At 45.8% G+C, this 17,904-nt stretch overlaps 1 protein-coding gene across 1 annotated transcript; it reads left to right on the top strand.

Moving 5' to 3' along the window:
- Nucleotides 1–3,001: 3,001 nt before the first annotated feature.
- On the top strand, nucleotides 3,002–10,082 carry LOC149336134 (glutathione S-transferase-like). Its single transcript, XM_089554665.1, has 3 exons — nucleotides 3,002–3,162; nucleotides 5,586–5,864; nucleotides 8,199–10,082. The coding sequence occupies exons 2-3, from the start codon at nucleotides 5,599–5,601 to the stop codon at nucleotides 8,593–8,595; spliced, it is 663 nt and encodes a 220-aa protein (XP_089410791.1). The 5' UTR covers nucleotides 3,002–3,162; nucleotides 5,586–5,598; the 3' UTR covers nucleotides 8,596–10,082.
- The last annotated feature ends 7,822 nt before the right edge of the window (nucleotides 10,083–17,904 follow it).

Raw genomic sequence — 17,904 nt, 5'->3', positions numbered from 1 at the left:
CACAAGCCTGCACAGGCCGTATCATGGCCAGAATAAATCACCTGAGGACTTGTTTGCCTGAGACTAAGATGGTGTAAAGAGTATTAAAGTAAGCTTTGTGTCATTACCTAAATTCTCAAGAAAAAAGAGGAAAACAGGGTTTAAGATTCGTCATGCTAGTGTCAACCAAAAGAACCTGACCATGATACCACTCCGGAGCAGCCGTGCTTTCAACACGTCGGTCTGCCATCTTCTTAAAATCGAACACCGAAAAAATTCGTGTAAAGAAAGGAAGTGAATACTTAGCTGGCCTTTCCTTTACGCTAATTACTGAAGTCAGAAACGCTTAAAATCGGTGGATGAAAAAAGGGAGGGTAGAAAAGTCAAATGTCAACAAATTTTCATGTTCCAGGCTATCATTAACTGATGTGAGTGTCTCTAGGCATGTTGAAATGACGTCTTCGTCGTGATGCGTTACAGGAGAAATGAAATGCCCTGAAGATACTTCTTCCGCGCCGTACAGAATTAGGCGAAGCTAGCCGCTAAATGACACTGGACAACTCTCACATAATATTGAAGAAGCGTAGCTTATTGGGCCAGTTGGTGCATGGTATGTCGAAAACCAGCGAAAAGGACGTATTCACAAGGAGGAGAAGTACACAGGACAACGCTTGTCCAGCGTTGTCCTATGTACTTCTCCACCTTGTGAATGCATCCTTTTCGCTGGTTTTCTACATACCTCTCACATAAGCGTTGTTTTGGCATGCCTGGCCATCCAGAATCCCCAGAATTGCTATGAACAGACGAAAATACGTCGATTACGATGTATTCATTCCTATGACAAGGGACACACCAGGTTTCCTTTGCTAACATCCGCTGTACATATTCGCGCCAGCACAATAAGCGGCGCATGTACACCCACCCGTCAAAGTATACGGCCCAAGGGGTTGGCTTCGGAAGCCTGCTGCGTGCCTCGTTATGCATCCTCAGCGACCGTAACCTCTCGAATGAGGAATGGCATCGCGTCCTCATTCCTGCCAAACTTTGTACTGCTAGATATGCTAGGGAGCCACGCTAAACTCCTTAGAATCAAACCTCTTGGGCTGTATACTTCTGACGGGGGCTGTACGTGTTCTGCGGTGACGACACTCTTTCGCAGTACTACAACTAAAGCTGGTTCTGGATTTCAAAAAAAAAACTTTTGTTGACTCAAACAAAATTTAATCGAATTAAATTTTCTACATCGCGAGCTATAAAAGTGGTGTGTATTATGAGCCACCTCATGGGTTTTAATCTCAACAGCATTGCTCTGGAATTGATGTTTGAATGTCAAGGAAAGGTCACTTTTTGGTAAATTTGAAATTTATTTTTATAAAGAGTACTTTCTTTATTAATTTAAGAATATTTTCGCATAAACAACAGGAACAGGGGAGAGCGGGAAAGTTATTGCGGCTTTATATTTAAAGGAAGTCGTGCAAGAAATTTCTGAAAGCGTACAATATTGTGGTTCCGTAATGAATTAGAAAAACTAGAAAAATTATTAAATGACGTCACTAATTGAATAAAATGAAACAATATAACTCGAATATTTAAAAATATCACTTTTCAATGTGTGCTGTTTCATTTAGGCATAATTTAAAGTTTTTTTTTATCCCCAATCGACTTTCCATTCTTCGCGGAGGCTTCAAAGAGCGCCTACCTTAGCAAAACGTCTTTTCGAGACAAATGCTTCGAAAAACCTCCATTGGCACAAACGGCAACTAGCCCAACTTTTTTCAGAGGAATCACAAGTGGTTGCCTTTTGGATCTGGACTCTTTCGAGTGAAGCGACTCTCCAGCAAGACACGTCCGCAATAGCGGCCAGGGCTCGCAAGCAAAAAGAGGTGTGATTTCAGCAATGGCCATTGCATCGGAATAAGCGTTTTCTCCGGATGTGCCGGCTCACAAGCTCGAATGCGCTGCAGAAAGATGGCAAGACCTTCAATTAGGGGCTTCTCGAATAGAACACATTCATTAAAGACAATAAGACCATCAATTTCATGTGCCTGCGTTAGCGGCGCATCCACAATAAGCCGCCAGTTGGAATAGCCAGATCAGAACTCCGAAAAGTTTTATCAACAAAATCATTCGTACCCTTGAAAAAGCCAAACCGAAATGCAGCCAGCTCTCATCATCCGTATTACGGTGAATCTGCAATCACCACAGTTTGGTTTTTGACCCCTTCATGTTCAGCATCCAGGGAATTAAAAAATGCATTAAAATTAAGTGAATATTTTTTAGGTATAACTCTGCAGGGTATTGCGTAAAATGGGTTTCGGGGTGTGCCCCAGATAGAAACCTTTTAACCGGCTGGGCAAACGTACGTTAAACGGAATTAAGTTTCTCTGGAGTTTCGCTGCCGCCTTCGCTTTTCTTGTTTACCGCGCTCAATATCTGGTCAGTTCACAGCTAGTATCCTCAAAACATGGTCAATATGTGAATCAGTCACTATACCTCCAAATAAGCCAGCAAACAGTGCGACAGTGGCTGAGTGCGCCATCTGTATTCTACGAGAGGCACCACGAGGCGCATTGATAGGCGGCCAGAAATAGAAAACACGGAATAATTCACTTCAGATTATAGATCTGGCCTACTGGAGCAAGAATGAGCGACAAAATACCTTTGGATTTGAAAACAAACTTGTTGGCTTTCGCGACTGCTAAGCACGTCATCTGATCTGCTTCGTACCGTATGTGCGCAAAGTGCTGTGAACAGGCTCCAACAGATGGCCCGACACTTCGCATCCAGGTGTGTAGCGGTGCTTAGGTCAGGGAACACGAGCGTTCGATAGTCGTGAACACAAGCTAGGAAATCAAACTGCTGTTGCCATGGGGCCACCATGACGGGGGTCTTGTTCCCGTATCTTATTATTTTCTCATTTATGCGGTGCTTCTGTTTCTGTAATGCGCTCGAACTAGATGGATCGAACATTTCCAGATCGAAACACTGCATGAGCGTGACGCGTCGCTCCACACACGGCTGGGTGATTTCGAGTGCTGGCTTGCGCCCGGAGTTTGGTGAGCTGTATAGAGCCGTAGATATTTCGGCATTGGTCGCGTGTGGTAGGAAAACGTCACCTGTTCAGCTTCTCTACCGAAAAAAAAAAAGACAGTGAAGCCCGTGAAGCTCCGAGTCTTTCGGCCGGTGAGTTTATTTTGTAGACTTGTTTCACCTGATCAAGGAACATGTCTGTGTGGTTTTGGAAACTGCCATATGCACTCAACGTTCGATCCCAAAGACGTGCACATCGGTTATGAGGGATGTGTTAGGAGAGCAGTTGCTAGCGATAAAATTTTCGGTGTTTTTTTTTCTTTCGCAAGAACATAAGAAAAACTGTCCGCTCTCAATTTCCTCTCGGTCAAAGTGCTCCACCTGGATTTTAAGATGCAACATCTTACTCAAAGCTAGAGCACCCAATAAGCTTACGTCCTTTATTAGTAGTCTGAAAAATGGAATGGTCTGTTATTATATATACTTATTTCGCTTTCACTGATGCGTTGCGTTGGCGAGTAAAAGTTAATCAGCTAGTTTGTTTTGTGTAGCAAAAATATTTTTGTATCAAGCAGCATACTACCAAAGATAGAATGCAGAGGCACTAAAGTCAACAAGAAATATTTTCAATTTTTTTTTTCTGGTATACGTCAAGGAAAGGCACCGTTCAGTCTTTTGTGCTTGGAATTTGCTCTGCCAGGGAACGCCATGCTGCCGAGCTCAGTAGGTCGAAATTTCTAAAATTTCGAAGTTTAGTGGAGCACGCACTCCGTACCCTCGCAACATGAAGTATTAAAGCGGTCTTGGGTAGCTAAGGAAGCTCTTGTTCGCTTGGTATTTTTCACTAAATATCTCCGCTACTTAACCTACCCCCTTTTTTAAAGATGTCCTCAATTAACGGTCGTCTGCGCATCTGTTTCCTTTTGGGGTGTAGAAAGAAAGTAGTTTCCAAACCAAGAAGAAAAGAAATGATGCTAATATTTTACCTGCGTTGAATTAAGGAGCCACATAACTCAGTGCCAAGGATGTGTAGGGCTGGCGGCAAAATGAAGTTACCGAAAGCTCTTTGCGATTACCGTTTGCGATGCACTAAAATAAAATAAAATAAAGAACAGTGTCCGTATTTGCGAAGTGACTAGCAAACAGGACCTCAACCGATTGGTGGGATGCATTCACGCAATCGCGTCATACCCTGAAGGCGGAGGTCAAGTGTGGCCCCAAAATTTTTAACAACGCACCGATGACACCGTACGGACTTTGTAGAGATGTACACATCATGGTTTGGAAATTTTCTCATCATATTTTTTTTGCTTTGAGTGAAGCTGACTTTATACGTTGTGTTATAACACGCACAACTCTTCTTTTTTGTAATGACTTGCAGCGGTAATACCCCACTTGAAAGGCAATAAATTGCGGGAACGCTTAAGTAAATATTGTTGTTAACGCGGCTAAAAAGCTTTGCAATTTGTGCGGGTGTCACCAATTTGTGCAATATAGCGTGCGTTCAAAGACACTCTTAGAGCGTGGGGGGGTAGTGGTTTCGGACACAAAGGATATGCCCTCGACTCAGCGTGGCAAGCTCCGCGGAGACCAACTACGAAGTGACAAGAGGTTCGGTCGTTTGGCGCCCAGCTTTCGCCCGTCGCAAGCCAGAGAACGGGGCGGACCCAAAGGTTATACAACAAAACAAAGGTTATACAGCAAAAACACGGTACAGAAGATTTCACAATAACTCGTACGAGCACATACAAAGTGATTAACAAAACAATGCAACACGTGTAATGTAACACTCAAGAAAGATTACCGTACAAATGAATAATTGCACCTAAAGAGCTTTAACACAAGACAGAGGCAGACCAACAAAACACAATTTGTTCACCGGTCACTGCGAGAGCCCGATTACCAGAAGTTCACGATGGTGCCGTCCCGCAGACGGGCGTGCGCTGCCTCGTTGGACCGTGGCTGGGCGAGTGTTGTTGTCCCGGGCGGCGAGCGGGCGCGCTTCTTGGAAGCTAAAACGGCGGTTTGGGTTGACCGACAGCGGTCAACGCCCTTCGTGTATAGGTCAGCTTCGCGTCTGTTTGTTCTTCGCGCCAAGGCAGGCACGCACATAAACACAGTATCGGCTGTGCAATTTCGTTCTTCTCGCGCCGGGCGCGCGTCTCCATTGGTCAGGCGTTGAGACTGGCTTCGAGTTGCTTCGAGATCTTTCTTCTGCGGTGCCGTCGCCGACGCTCGAGTAAAGAGGGGGAGGGCATCTCTTAGCACATGCAAGGCTAGGCCCACTCAGTCAGCATCGAGCAGAAAGGACTCCGACATTCCAAAAGGTTCGATGTCCTGGGCTGACGCAATTCCTTGGCGCCATGTCGGCGAGCGATGGTGGAAAGGGGAGCAGCATACACAAGACTAGGCGCTCTGCGGGGTTTCCTACCTCCCTTTTCTAACGACGCGCTGGCGAGCGGCCGCACGGCGATGTTTTTGTTTCCTTTTGAAAAATGAGCCGAACTATGTGACAGCTGGAAATAATGAATATCTGGCTACATATTCCATTGTGACACATGCTTTTTCCTTTAAAGGCTTGCCACAGCGATGTCCCCCATCCTTGGTTACTGGAACATAAGAGGCTTGGTGCAGCCCATACGCAACCTGCTAGTGTACCAGGGCATCGAGTTCGAAGACAAGCGCTACAACTTCGGTCCAGAGCCAGAATTTGACCGCGAAGAATGGTACGGCGAAAAGTTCTCTCTAGGCCTGAGGTTTCCGAACCTTCCCTACTATATCGACGACGACCTCAAGATGACACAGAGCATCGCCATCATTCGCTATTTGGCTCGCAAGCACGACCTAGTTGCAAGGTACGTGTTGGAGTAACTTGTCGTTATAATAAATTATTAGCTCACCAAGACCGTGGCACGTGCCAGCGACAATTGCAGGCTTAACACTAGATGTAATGAAACCAAGTCGGTTGCCGCTTTTTATAACTGAACCAAGTAATAGCCAAGAACATTCCTGTGCACTACAAATATATAATTAGCTTCATTTCACTCGGCGTCACTACTATCTTACGCGATCACAGTATGTTTCAGCTGCTATTTTCATCCTTCCCTGCAGATAAAGTTTATATAAAAATACTGACGTTAGAACGACGAAACTCAGCAGGATGAACTTACCAGCCAAGCAAACACGGGCAATTACAAGAATGCACATATTTATTATCATGCAAAGTTAAAAGGAAATGGCCGAAATGTTAACTTCTCGCATAACGTTTCAGTAGATGAAGAGCATTATTAGCGGGCAAATACGACAGAGACGAATTCGATTTATTGAACACCTGTAACGGTACGTTTTTTTTTCTTACTGCAAGTTTTTTCTTCCTTTATCCCGTTTTCATTTGTTATTGTTATCCTTCGTTTTTCATTTTTCAGTGTTTTTGAGCGTTGCGTGTTAATGTTGCCGACTTCACCTCTCTATTATTGCAAGAGGATGTTCACTGATCTTTAATGAATATGATATTTACCTATGCACTGTACTCTTTTTTATTGTTCTGTCCGTGTGCTGTTGCTGCCGGTTTCTATGTACGGGGGTGCGCCCCTCTTTCAAGCTAGCCATAGCCTTTTTGGGTTTACCCCGCACATCCCCGACGTTGAAATAAAGGTATTTGTATTTGAATTGTAGAGGAAGCACCAGTAATTAAACCCAACCACATGTGGTTTTATTTGCATACTGTAGAGTAGTTTTGCACCTGTTTGTACGGAAGAACAGATGGACCAGATGGGTGCTATGATTAAGGTATTTTAATTTACTGACTTATTGACTGTGACGAAAATATCTCATGACCCTCTGGACCAGAGATCTATTATAAGTATTCAGCATGCGATGGAGATAAAACACCGCGGTGGTACCTCTCGTATAAACATCGAATTACTTTCTTGTTACACAACGAATGGGTGGGGAAGAGGAAGAAAGCGCATTCATGTATTAGGCGCAGTAAGGGTTTTTGCGCTGCTAATCTGCCTATTTTAGCCGACAGTTTCAGTTTTAAACCTAAACAAGTTAGGTTTAACTGAATTTTGCTAAAGATACTATCGACATGCCTTTGCAATTATATGTTACTTGTGAACGTGGCGCAGGCAGAAGAAACCCCTTTACGGGCTCGTAAAATCGACCGATAGAGTTATAAATGCATTGAAAGGAATCTGCCGCTAAAAAAATATAGTAGCAGCTCCCGCGAAGCTTTTTTTTTGTCATCAGATATCGTGCCCCTCCGAAAACATGAAATTGTAGCTTAGAAGCAAGGGCTCCATGTGGTTATTGATGCGCAGTATAACCGCAGAGCACGCATTCACCACCATAACATCGTGGTTTCACTAAATTTATCTGCAAACCTAATGAGGTCCTTATTACAGGTAATAAATATAAAAAAAAGAATCAATAAGGAGGAGCTTGTTATGGCACATGCGTCGAACGCTTTAGCAAGATCGATAACGATGGCACCTACCACATGAAGCCTAATGGGATTCGGAGTCCGCGAATTGCAATCAGGATATATACAACATATTTGTGCTCGCGCTAGCGACGAAATTTTGTGATACGGATGATTGCCACAAAGGACAAGGACACTTGTTGCATTGTTTTATTCAAAGCAGATAGAAATTATTAGCAGCCATTATTCCAGCACAAATCAGCGTTTCTTTAAGTATGCTCCACTTCACGACCAAAGCTGCAAAAGCCGGGCATCGCTGAAGGCTTTGACTTGACCTTGAATGAATAAATAAAATAAATATTGCCGTGACTGCGCTGGATACGGCAAAATCCTTCGACGGCCTTGGCCATCAGCTTCTCTGGCAACTGCGGAGTGCTTTTCTCTCGCTACAGCCGATCCCACCTCGTGTTAAACTGCAATACACTCCCGCACTGTGTATTACACAATGCCGTCTTCGTCAACTTTGAACTAAGACGCTGACCGACCGGATCAGCTTAACCACGATCAGAGCTTAACCGGAGTCTAATGTTATCGCAATACGTGCCAACGACCCAGCAAAGGAAAACCATGAGCCAGCCACGCTAAGCACAGGCTTTCGCACGTCTACTCAATTCAACTTGAGTTAAAACTCTACAGTTGGTTTCTCTTTTTCCCTCTCTCTGCCTCTTCCTTGCGACCCTTCCGCCGTGTGTTCCTCCTTGTGCAGGGACGAGGAAGAGACGCAGGAGTTGGACCAGTTGGAGCAGCACGCACGTGATTTGGCGTGGAACCTGATTATGGCTGTCGCATCACCCAGTTACGACGAGACCCGGCCCAAGTACGAAGAGAAGATGGAGGGCATTCTTCAGCCTTGGGACGAGCAGCTGCAGGAAAAACAGTGGGTCCTGGGAGAGAGGCTCACATACGTCGACTTCCTGCTCTACGAGGCACTCGACTGGAACTACGAGCTGAACACGAACGCGTTCGAGGGTTTTCCAATATTGACGGCTTACTTGAAGCGCTTTGAGGAGCTACCAAACGTCGAGGAGTACCTCAGCTCCGACAAATACAGCAAATATCCGATCCTGGGACCAATGATTCAGTGGGGCTTCGAGAAGGAGTAATTGGAACTGGCTTGTATGTTGCCTTTTCACCGGTCCTTTATGTAAGGGTGCATAATTCTCGTTGAAATATATTTTGGCGCAAGCCTATGGGCGCCGATAAGTGGTAACTCGGATTTCTCTGGGTGCGCCAGTGTGAAAACCCTTTGTGCACAAAACAATAACCATTGGATGGTAGAGCTAACTCAGGAGCCTATAGATATGTTGTCTTAAATCAGTTTCGTTTCTAAAGAAAAGGCTTAAATCTTTGCACACTACCCATCTTTGCAGTTTTCTCTCTATGACTTTGCCACGCGAGATATAACGCTAACAAGTAGCCGCTAAGTTAGTTCGCTGAACAGGTTACGTTATAGAAGAAAACAACAGGAGTTCGATCCACTTGCATCCTGGGGATCAAATCGTAAATCAAATCTTTATTCAGAGAACCTAGTCCAGTTGCCTAGGCGGCTTGAAAAAGAGACATGGACATACCTGAAAAATGTCGCCACCTCTCCTGATTTGGCACAACACTCGGTATATCAACATAAAGTAAAGCCAAGAAGAGCAAGCAAAACCAAAGTACAGATGCTCATGGGCAACATGATTGCATAGCCAGAGACAAGTCAACAAACTTCTTACAACCGCACATAGGCAGAATAGGAGGAGGATGATAGCAGTGGTTAAAGTTTACAAGCAGACAAATTTCACAGCGGCGAAATACACTGCTGAATAGCTAGGCTAACCTTCTTACGCGCTTGGGCCTCAAGGGATAAAGCCTATTTGTGTCCTGCTGTCATCCCTAGGAGGTCAAAACAAAATTTCTTGGCTTTATTGAGCACAAAGCACGTCGCAATACGATCACCTAACTTGCTACCTTGAATGGTGCTTTTATATCGATGGAGACAAAATAAAAGCGATTGGCAAGCAGATATCTCAGGGAATTTTCTTCCTTGCATTTGCCCAAATGTAGGAATGATTGTAACCAAGAAAATCTGAGAAAATACGACAAACAGAAAAGCTCGCACTGCTTATCATTTATGGAAACAAATTGAGTACTTAAACCTTATTATTGCGCAATTATTTCAGCGAAAAGGTATCTGAGGCTCGTATCTGCTTTCTCTATTGGTATGTTTGTATTAGATGAGGGTCGGCTGGTCCACATGTCTCCGCATGGCGCCTTTGCTACTACACACACACGCCGATGCTTGCTTAGACCGCGAAGCCTAAAAGCTTCAGGCGGCCGCTGCCTGTGCCGCATCTTTTTTTTTTTTCGTCATTATTTCTACTAGTCAATAACTGACTTCTCCCTCTTGCTTTTCCTTTTCTCGCTGTTTGGATGAGCGGCAGGCTGTAACGTGTAGCAACAGATGATACATAGCTGTGGAGAAGCAAAAAAAGTCCTCATTGTGGATGACTGAGCTCCCAAACCGCCATCCTATGTGTCCTTAAAGGGGCCATTTTGATCGCCTGTTTTATTCCTCGAGAACCAATAAACAAAACGACGTGTTGAAGGGTGTTTTCTTTTTTCTTCTTCTTCTTCTTCATCCTCTTTATAATGGGTTTCCTTTTTGGTGGCCGTTCCTTTTTCTCTTCTTCACAAGACCGGTTTTACTTTAAAGTTACTTATCTGTATTGACGATAAGACATCAAAGGGATAAATTACAAACTCCTACGTGATCGAAGAAAATATCTAACACAACCTGGCGTAGTTGTTGGTTAATCATTAGTTACAGTGTGACTAAATGACAAACTAGGAATCTTTGCCGACCTGCAGAGAAGTCCGCTTCTTCTCCGTGAAAGAAGAAACACTACCTGGCTGCTCTCTTGCTCGTGCCATTTGCTGGGCGTGCCTGCTCAGCTTTGCTTGTGTGCTCACTGACCTGGTTAAGCTTTTACTGCTGCGAAGAACGACCTCGTCTCAGTCCCGGATTCTTCCCTGACTTGCTTGGTGTCTCACCCGGAGCGAAAGACAAGGTTATGACCATGGAAGCGAGTGCGTACAAGTCATCTTTCCGCTTTCTGCACCGAAATCGCGGCAGTGTCTCAGTGGCTATGGCGTTCGCCTACTCAGCCAACAGTGTGGGGCCAAATCATCGCCATGGCGTCAGCACATTGATGCATGCAGAATTAAAAACAGACCGTGTACGATGCGATCGACCTCAGTGTGCGAACATACACAGGAGTTTTCAGGGTCATGTTTCGCCGGAGAAAATTTATTTCTGCGCCTTTGGGCAAAGGATGTTACTGAAAAGAACTGAATCTCGAAGGGATATGCCTGCTACTTTAACAGTATCAGCTGGCTGTTCATTAAGACAACGCAGAGATATTTTTTTACCGTATCCGCATCCGCAAACTACTGTCCCTGATTTTACGTTGATGAACACCAGGTGGTTGAAATTATTCCCGAGTCCTCCGTTCCGGTGTGTCGCACAGCACGTCTGCACGTTTGGGTGCATTGGAGCGTACCATTCACTGGCGGCAGAGCTGCTTTTTTTGTTGTAGATGCGACAGCGAAATGCGCTGCCATTGCGCCCCTGCATGCGTGGTAGCAATAGTCTGTAGATTTTATTTGTGCGGCATTTGCTCCCGCGAAATGCCAAAAACGGCGTTCCCATATAGCGTCAATAAGAAAGCAGCGTCAAACGTACCTTTTCACGCCAGTGTGCTCGGGTTAGCCGCCGTCCGTATGGGTTTGTCCTCCTTTCAATTATTTTATTTTTGATGCCGGAGCTACGGTGTGCAGTGATAGTGACCGCAATGATGACAGTGAGAAGGACTGCGGCTTTTGTCTTTCCTTTCTAGTAATCAACATCCCAGAACTACAGTAGGCCCCGCACGCCTTAAGCGCAGTCAAATGCTTCACAGGAGTACCGACTGTAGTGGCACAGGGGCTGAGATTTTCCGCTACCGAACATAAAATAACGCGATTGAATGCCACGGCTGACGGTCTCATCTCGCTAAAGTGCGCATGGCTTGCGCTATGTGAGTGCACCTTCAAGAGTCCGAGTGAAAAAGTGTAATCCATATTCTGCCTCTATGGCGTTACCGAGAGTTATAGGTCCTGTGTGTGGACGTTAGTTTTTCATACTAAGCTGCGAAAGACCTTCCCAATAGAATCTGAGTTTCTTTTTAATGAATTTGCCGAGCCATGAACAAAAACATTGGCTATCACGACAAACTTTTGTGATGAGATAAACACATATCATCATGATAATAAATTTTGCGGTAGTAGTTTTTCGTGTGTATTTGTGCGCTGTGAAGGAAAGTGCCTGCAATAGTGATTATTATAACGTATCGCTTCCAAATCATCTGAAGTCTCAGTCTCGTTGCTCCTCATGCAAGACTCGCAAAAAATTGAAGGGCGCTTAAGCTTCACCTTGAACAGTGAAACGCGACGTCTTGTCTGTTGGACAAATCGCTCGGGGTGTCTGTATGGCCTCTCAAACCAGCCCATTCGGAAGGAATTTTAATTTCATTTCAGATGAAGTTAACTAATTTAGGGAGGGTCCAAATTAAGCGAGAATTGGTGGGGAAATTCATCTAATGGGAGCATTTCAGAATATAGAAGGAATTCATTTCAATCAGGTCGCTGAAATTTGGTCCGAATTCTGGCCTTCTGCATGTCAGGCGGGCTAGCAACACATAGCCCACAAATGGTCGTTGGTAAAGCGTGTTAGAAGGGTCCTTGGTAAACGCGATGTGGCGCCTATGCCTTAGTATTGCGCGTTAGAAATTTTTACGGCTTTTTAAGTAAAGATAATAAAACCAAGTATAAATATCTGATTAGACGTCACAAATCTCGCGGAATTAAAAGGCGAGTATGCAGTGCTAGAAAGCAGAGCCTGTGGCCTGGGAACTTCTGAGGCACCCGATACATCTGCATTGTTTAATTCGGTTCTCTCACCACGCTTCTGGTTTCCAAACTTTCCTGATTTCTTTTTGTGAGGAATGGTATATTGTATTCAGTACCGGGCAAGCATTGGCGGATGTTTGACAAGAACTTACCTTTTTTTCATTTAAACTAGAGTAAAAAAAATGAATTTGGTGTACGTTTATGCTTTTTTTTAGTTAAACCAAGCATTAAATGTGTCACATTATAATCACCGCTTCAGATAGCCCCGGTCGTTATCAGACAGCATTATATTGTCGCGAATGTTTGTAGTGTTTGTTCATTCTTCAAAGCTGCCGGCACACCGCTGAAGTTAGTTAGCTGCACTTCGGCTTGTCCTTTGCCGAAATGTGCGGTGCCGACTTCTCAGTCGAGAAGCAATTTCGTGTTTACCTCGACCACGACGCGAACCGCACGCAGTCATAAAGAAAAGCTTCGATCACAAGCCCCACCAACAATTCACATATCCGACAAAGCCGCGAACCGACGCCATGGACGACATCCAATGCAAAAGCCAGGACATCCGACTTAGAAGTGGTTATCGACGGCCGGAAAGTCACCGCTCTAGTCGGCACAAGAGCCGATTATTCGGTGGTGAATGCACCATTCGGTGCGCAGCTCAGGAAAGTAACGACCGCTTTGGGACGGCCCGAAAATTCGCACCGCAGGGGGCCACTTCATTACGCCATCAGGACGATGCACAGCGCGAGTGACTCTCAAGGGACATGCCTATCCCGCTACCTTCGTAGTGATGCGGTAATGTTCCCGCGAGGTGATCTTGGGCATGGGTTTTCTTATAGAGCGTCAGGCGATCACAGAGCTGCGCTTCAAGCTGATCACACTTTCCACGGATGAGGCCATACCGTCGATGAGGACTTCGGAACATCACGTTGCACTTAGTGTCCTGGAGGAACAAGTGAGTGTCCCACCCGCTCAAGCGTCATCATCACCGTAGGCGCCCCGGAAGCACCTGAATTGGAAGCCTTCAAGGAACTTCAGCCTCGTTTACAGTCCCCACCGATCCTCGCGCAATTGGATGAAAACGGCGAGACTAAAATTCATACCGACGCAATTAGTTCGGGCCTAGGCGCTTTCCTCGTTCAGAAAATTGACGGAGCGGAGAGGGTCATCGTATACGCTAGCCGTTACCTGTCGAAAGCCGAGGGTAATTATTCGACAACTGAGAAGGAGTGCCTTGCCATCATCTGGGCTACGTCGAAATTCCGACCCTACCTGTACGGTCGACCATTAAAGTTGGTCAGCGATCACCACGCGCTGTGCTGGCTTGCAACTTTGAAGGACCCCTCCGGCCGCCTCGCTCAATGGAGCCTGCGCCTTCAGGAGTTGGACGTCACTGTCGTTACAAGTCCGGACGCAAGCGCTCTGATGCCGACTGCCTGTCACGAGCCCCTGTAGATTCACCGCCGCCGGACGACAATGAGGACACCTTCCTGAGTTCCATGAGCTCCAGCTCCCTTGGACAACAGCAACGCTCGGACTGCGACCTAGAGTGCCTCATCGAGTACTTGGAAGGCAAGGTTTCTTCATCCCCCGCCTCGTTCAAGACAGGAGTGTCTTCGTTCTGTTTACAGAATGATGTCCTCGCGAAGAACTTTGCAGTCAACAAAACAACCTACTTCATTTCTTGTGCCTTCAAGTCTGCGCAGAGTTCTTCAGGCTTCACACGACGAGCCGACAACTGGACTTCCAGGGTTTTCTCGCATCCTCCGCCGCATTCAAGACAAGTATTACGGGCTCTGACTGTCTGCCGATGTCACACATTGTGTGATAACCTGCCGAGATTGTCAGCGACGAAAGACGCCTCCAACTCGACCAGCAGGATTTTTGAATTCCTTTGAACCCCCGTTATGGCCCTTTCAGCAGATCAGCAAGTACTTCCTTGGCGCTTTCCCGAAGTCAACATCTGGAAATAAATGGATCTCTATAGCGAATAACTGCCTGACCCGCTACGCCGAGGCAAAAGCCCTACCGAACGGAACGGCAGCAGAAGTCGCCAAATTTTTTGTGGAGTGCATTCTTCTGCGACACGGCTCCCTGGATGTGCTGATCACGGACAAATGAACCGCATTCACGGCTGAACTGACGCAAGCCATCCTGCGTTACAGCCAAGCCAGCCACCAGAGGCCAACTGCATACCATCCGCTGCCCAACGGAGTGACCGAACGCCTGAACAAAACCATCGCCGATATGCTTGCCATGTATGTCGATGCCGAACACAAGACCTGGGATGTTATCCTGCCTTACATCGTCTTCGCATACAACACCGCGGTGCAGGAGACCACCCAGATGACTCCTTTTAGGTTCGTCCATGGCAGGGAGGCCACGTTCACGCAGACGCCATACTGCCCAATGTTAACGAAGAAGATAATGTCGACGTCACCGCCTACCTTCAACGCGCAGAATCCCGAAGACTTGCCCGATTAAGGATCAAAGACCAGCAGCGGACCGACGCCAGACGCTACAACCTGCGAAGACGCAACGCGGAATACAAGCCAGGAGACCGAGTCTGGGTGTTGGACCCCCATTCGCCGCCGCGGATTGAGTGAATTTTTTTTGCGCCGCTATATTTCGGCCCGTACGAGGTTCTTCGACGGCTAGGGGAACTGGACTATGAAGTCTTCCCTGACGAAATCACTGCATCCCTAAGACGCCGCGTACGACCAGAAGTAGTCCATGTCGTCCGGCTAAGGCCCTATTATGCGCACTAAAGCACGTTGTGTTTACACCCTTGGTGTTTGTTTTTGGCAATTTCGTTTTAGTTGTTTGTGGCCGAATCATGTGGGTGCGGCCAGAATAATACGGAGCACAGGAAAAGTTGCGGAGCAGCGGAAACGTTCTCATGCGCGCTGCCTAGCAGTGGCGACAGGAACTATCTTCGTTAAAACTTCCTGTTGGGCGAGTTGGTAGTTCATATTCTTGTCCGTGTCTTTGTTTGCGCTATAACATTTCTACTTCAATAGGAACTATCTTAATTTGGACACGGAGAGATGGTGCCGGTAGCACGGACCCACTTTTTCCGCAGGCCTATCAACATCAAAGCATATAGCATGCAATCCCTTGCTCTACGATCGACTGATACTCTGCTGACAGCGCCATACGCTTCGTTGCCCCGTTTCTCGCATCGAGGAGCGGCGCGCGCTGTAAACGGGCGCAAGACGGCCGTTTTGGCTTTACGTGTTATCTCGGCCCTCCAGTCCACGCGGCCACCGAGGCTGAAGTGAGCACGACTGGATGAAGGCAACACCTGGCGGTGTTGCCCGAACCAGCTCAGCATCTTCCAAACAGTGACAACGGCAGGGTTGCAGCAAAGAGGGGGGCTCGGCGGCAGGCACTCTCGTTGCGCGCGGATAGCCAGGGGTGTCTTTGTTGTGCTGATAGGTGGCGCTTAGATGCAGTTTCTGCTCACTTGGCCGCTTTTCGCGTGCTCCGTATTATTCTGCCCTTATAAAAATTTCTATAGACAGTCCATAGACTGTCTATAGACTTTAGTCTATGAAGTCTATAGACTGTCTATAGACAAATCCTTTAGACTGGTCTATAGACAGTCTATAGATTTATGGCCATACACTTTTAGTAGACTTTTGTCTATAGACAGTCTATAGACAAATGTCTACTGAAAGTCTATAGGTCCATAGGAAGTCTATAGACACAGGTCTATAGACAGTCTATAGACGATCTATAGACTTATGGTCATACATTTCCTACAGGTCGTCTATAGTCCGTCTATAGACACTTGTCTATAGACGGACTATAGACGACCTATAGACTTATGGCCATCGACTTCCTGTAGATTGCTGTCTATAGACAGTCTACAGACAAAAGTCTACTGGTCCAGTAGACATACGTCTATAGACTGTCTATAGACATTACATAGGTGTTTGGCCTGGCAGTGCTATAGACCTCTGTCTATAGACAGTCTATAGACCTCTGTCTACTAAACTATTAGTAGACCATTATCTATAGACTGCCTATAGACTGTCCACAATCACTGAAAAAGGTCACCAGACAGTTCACACATGAAACAATCAATATACTTACAAATTTAGTTTATTTCCAAGCTATCCAGGCTGGGAATATGCAATACATGCACCATAAGAATGCACCACAGTAACATAAAAGTTGAAAGTAAAAGTCCGGCTAGTTTCCTCAGAAGCATTCTTGTGGCCTGTTGTCTGCAGTAAATCATCCGGGCATGTTCACCTGTAGAGCACAAAGGAAAAAAATAATATAAGAGGAACTGAAAAAAAAATTCCCATTCCATCTCTACACATGTGCTTTACAATGCAAGGCATATCCTGGCTATGCCATTCTAGAAAGGCAATCTTGATCTTTTGGTTTGGTTTTATGCGGTTCAAGGACCCAAGGCAACACAGGCTACGAGACGTTAAAGTGAAAGGCTGGGGAATAATTTCGGTCACCTGTGCAGAGTACACAGGCCTTTAGCATTTTGCCTCTATTAAAATGCGACCGCCTAGGCCGGAATCGAACCTGCATCTTTCAGGTCGCCATACGAACATGATAGCCACTGAGCTATCACACCGGCTCAATCATTTCAGTAAATACACGACAGATTATAAGTGTCGTCATAAAACATTGTAACAAAGACCCCTAATCCCTGGAGCACTCTACTCTGAATCCAGTACTGATATTGATTTCTGTATGGCAATACTGTTACAGCCAATACTGATCTCTTTATGGCAATCCTTTTACACTATTTGTAACAGAAGACTTTAGAACAATTGTGCCACATATCTGCATTGAAGCAATGCAGAAAGTTGGGCGAGTTGGTAATACATGTTGAACTTAGAAAAGCGCAATAAAAAGACAGGGACAAGAAGAAGGAGAAGCACGCAGGACAAACGCTTGACATCAACTAGTTCTTTACTCGGGAAAAAAACACATATATACAGATACATAGAGGGCGGGAACAAATTATTAACCAAACAATGAATCGGCTTTATCACAAGTGTGTTTAGCGTGAACAGGTATCAAGGTAAGCAATTTCCTTGCGTGATAAGGTCAGGGAAGGAGTGCTGATACAATTTTCAGCTTTCTTTACAATACGATAGGCCTCTATAATTTCTCTGTGAAGCCTTTCTTTTCCTTTACCGCACGTGCGTGTGGCAGTGAACTGCGGCTCATTTGCTTTGCATTTTTTACAAGACTTGCAGTGTTCTGCTAGGTGCCCATCCGTTGCTACAGTTTTCACAGCACGACGGTGTTCCCTCAACCTATCGTTCAGGCACCTGCCTGTCTGGCCAGTGTACGATTTCTTGCACGAGAGCGGAATCTCGTAGACCACCCCTGTGACGCAGGTTGTGAAACGGGTGGCATGCTTCGTTGTGCACCCAGGATGGTCATTCACCTCGTTGACAGCTCGACACATTTGTGAGAGCACAACGTTGTGCACCCATCCTGGGTGC

The sequence above is a fragment of the Amblyomma mixtum genome, chromosome 7, assembly GCF_055824585.1.
Source record: "Amblyomma mixtum isolate Tamu chromosome 7, ASM5582458v1, whole genome shotgun sequence".
NCBI classification, from domain to species: Eukaryota; Metazoa; Arthropoda; class Arachnida; order Ixodida; family Ixodidae; genus Amblyomma; species Amblyomma mixtum.
The sequence above is the reverse complement of the archived record's forward strand: the minus strand, read 5'-3'. Positions and strand labels throughout refer to the sequence as shown.

Bases quoted from the DNA above. Each gene is read 5' to 3' on its own strand.
- LOC149336134 (XM_089554665.1), top strand. From the start codon at position 5,599: ATGTCCCCCATCCTTGGTTACTGGAACATAAGAGGCTTGGTGCAGCCC. The intron at 5,865-8,198 runs GTACGTGTTGGA...CTCCTTGTGCAG, and splicing joins AAGCACGACCTAGTTGCAAG to GGACGAGGAAGAGACGCAGG.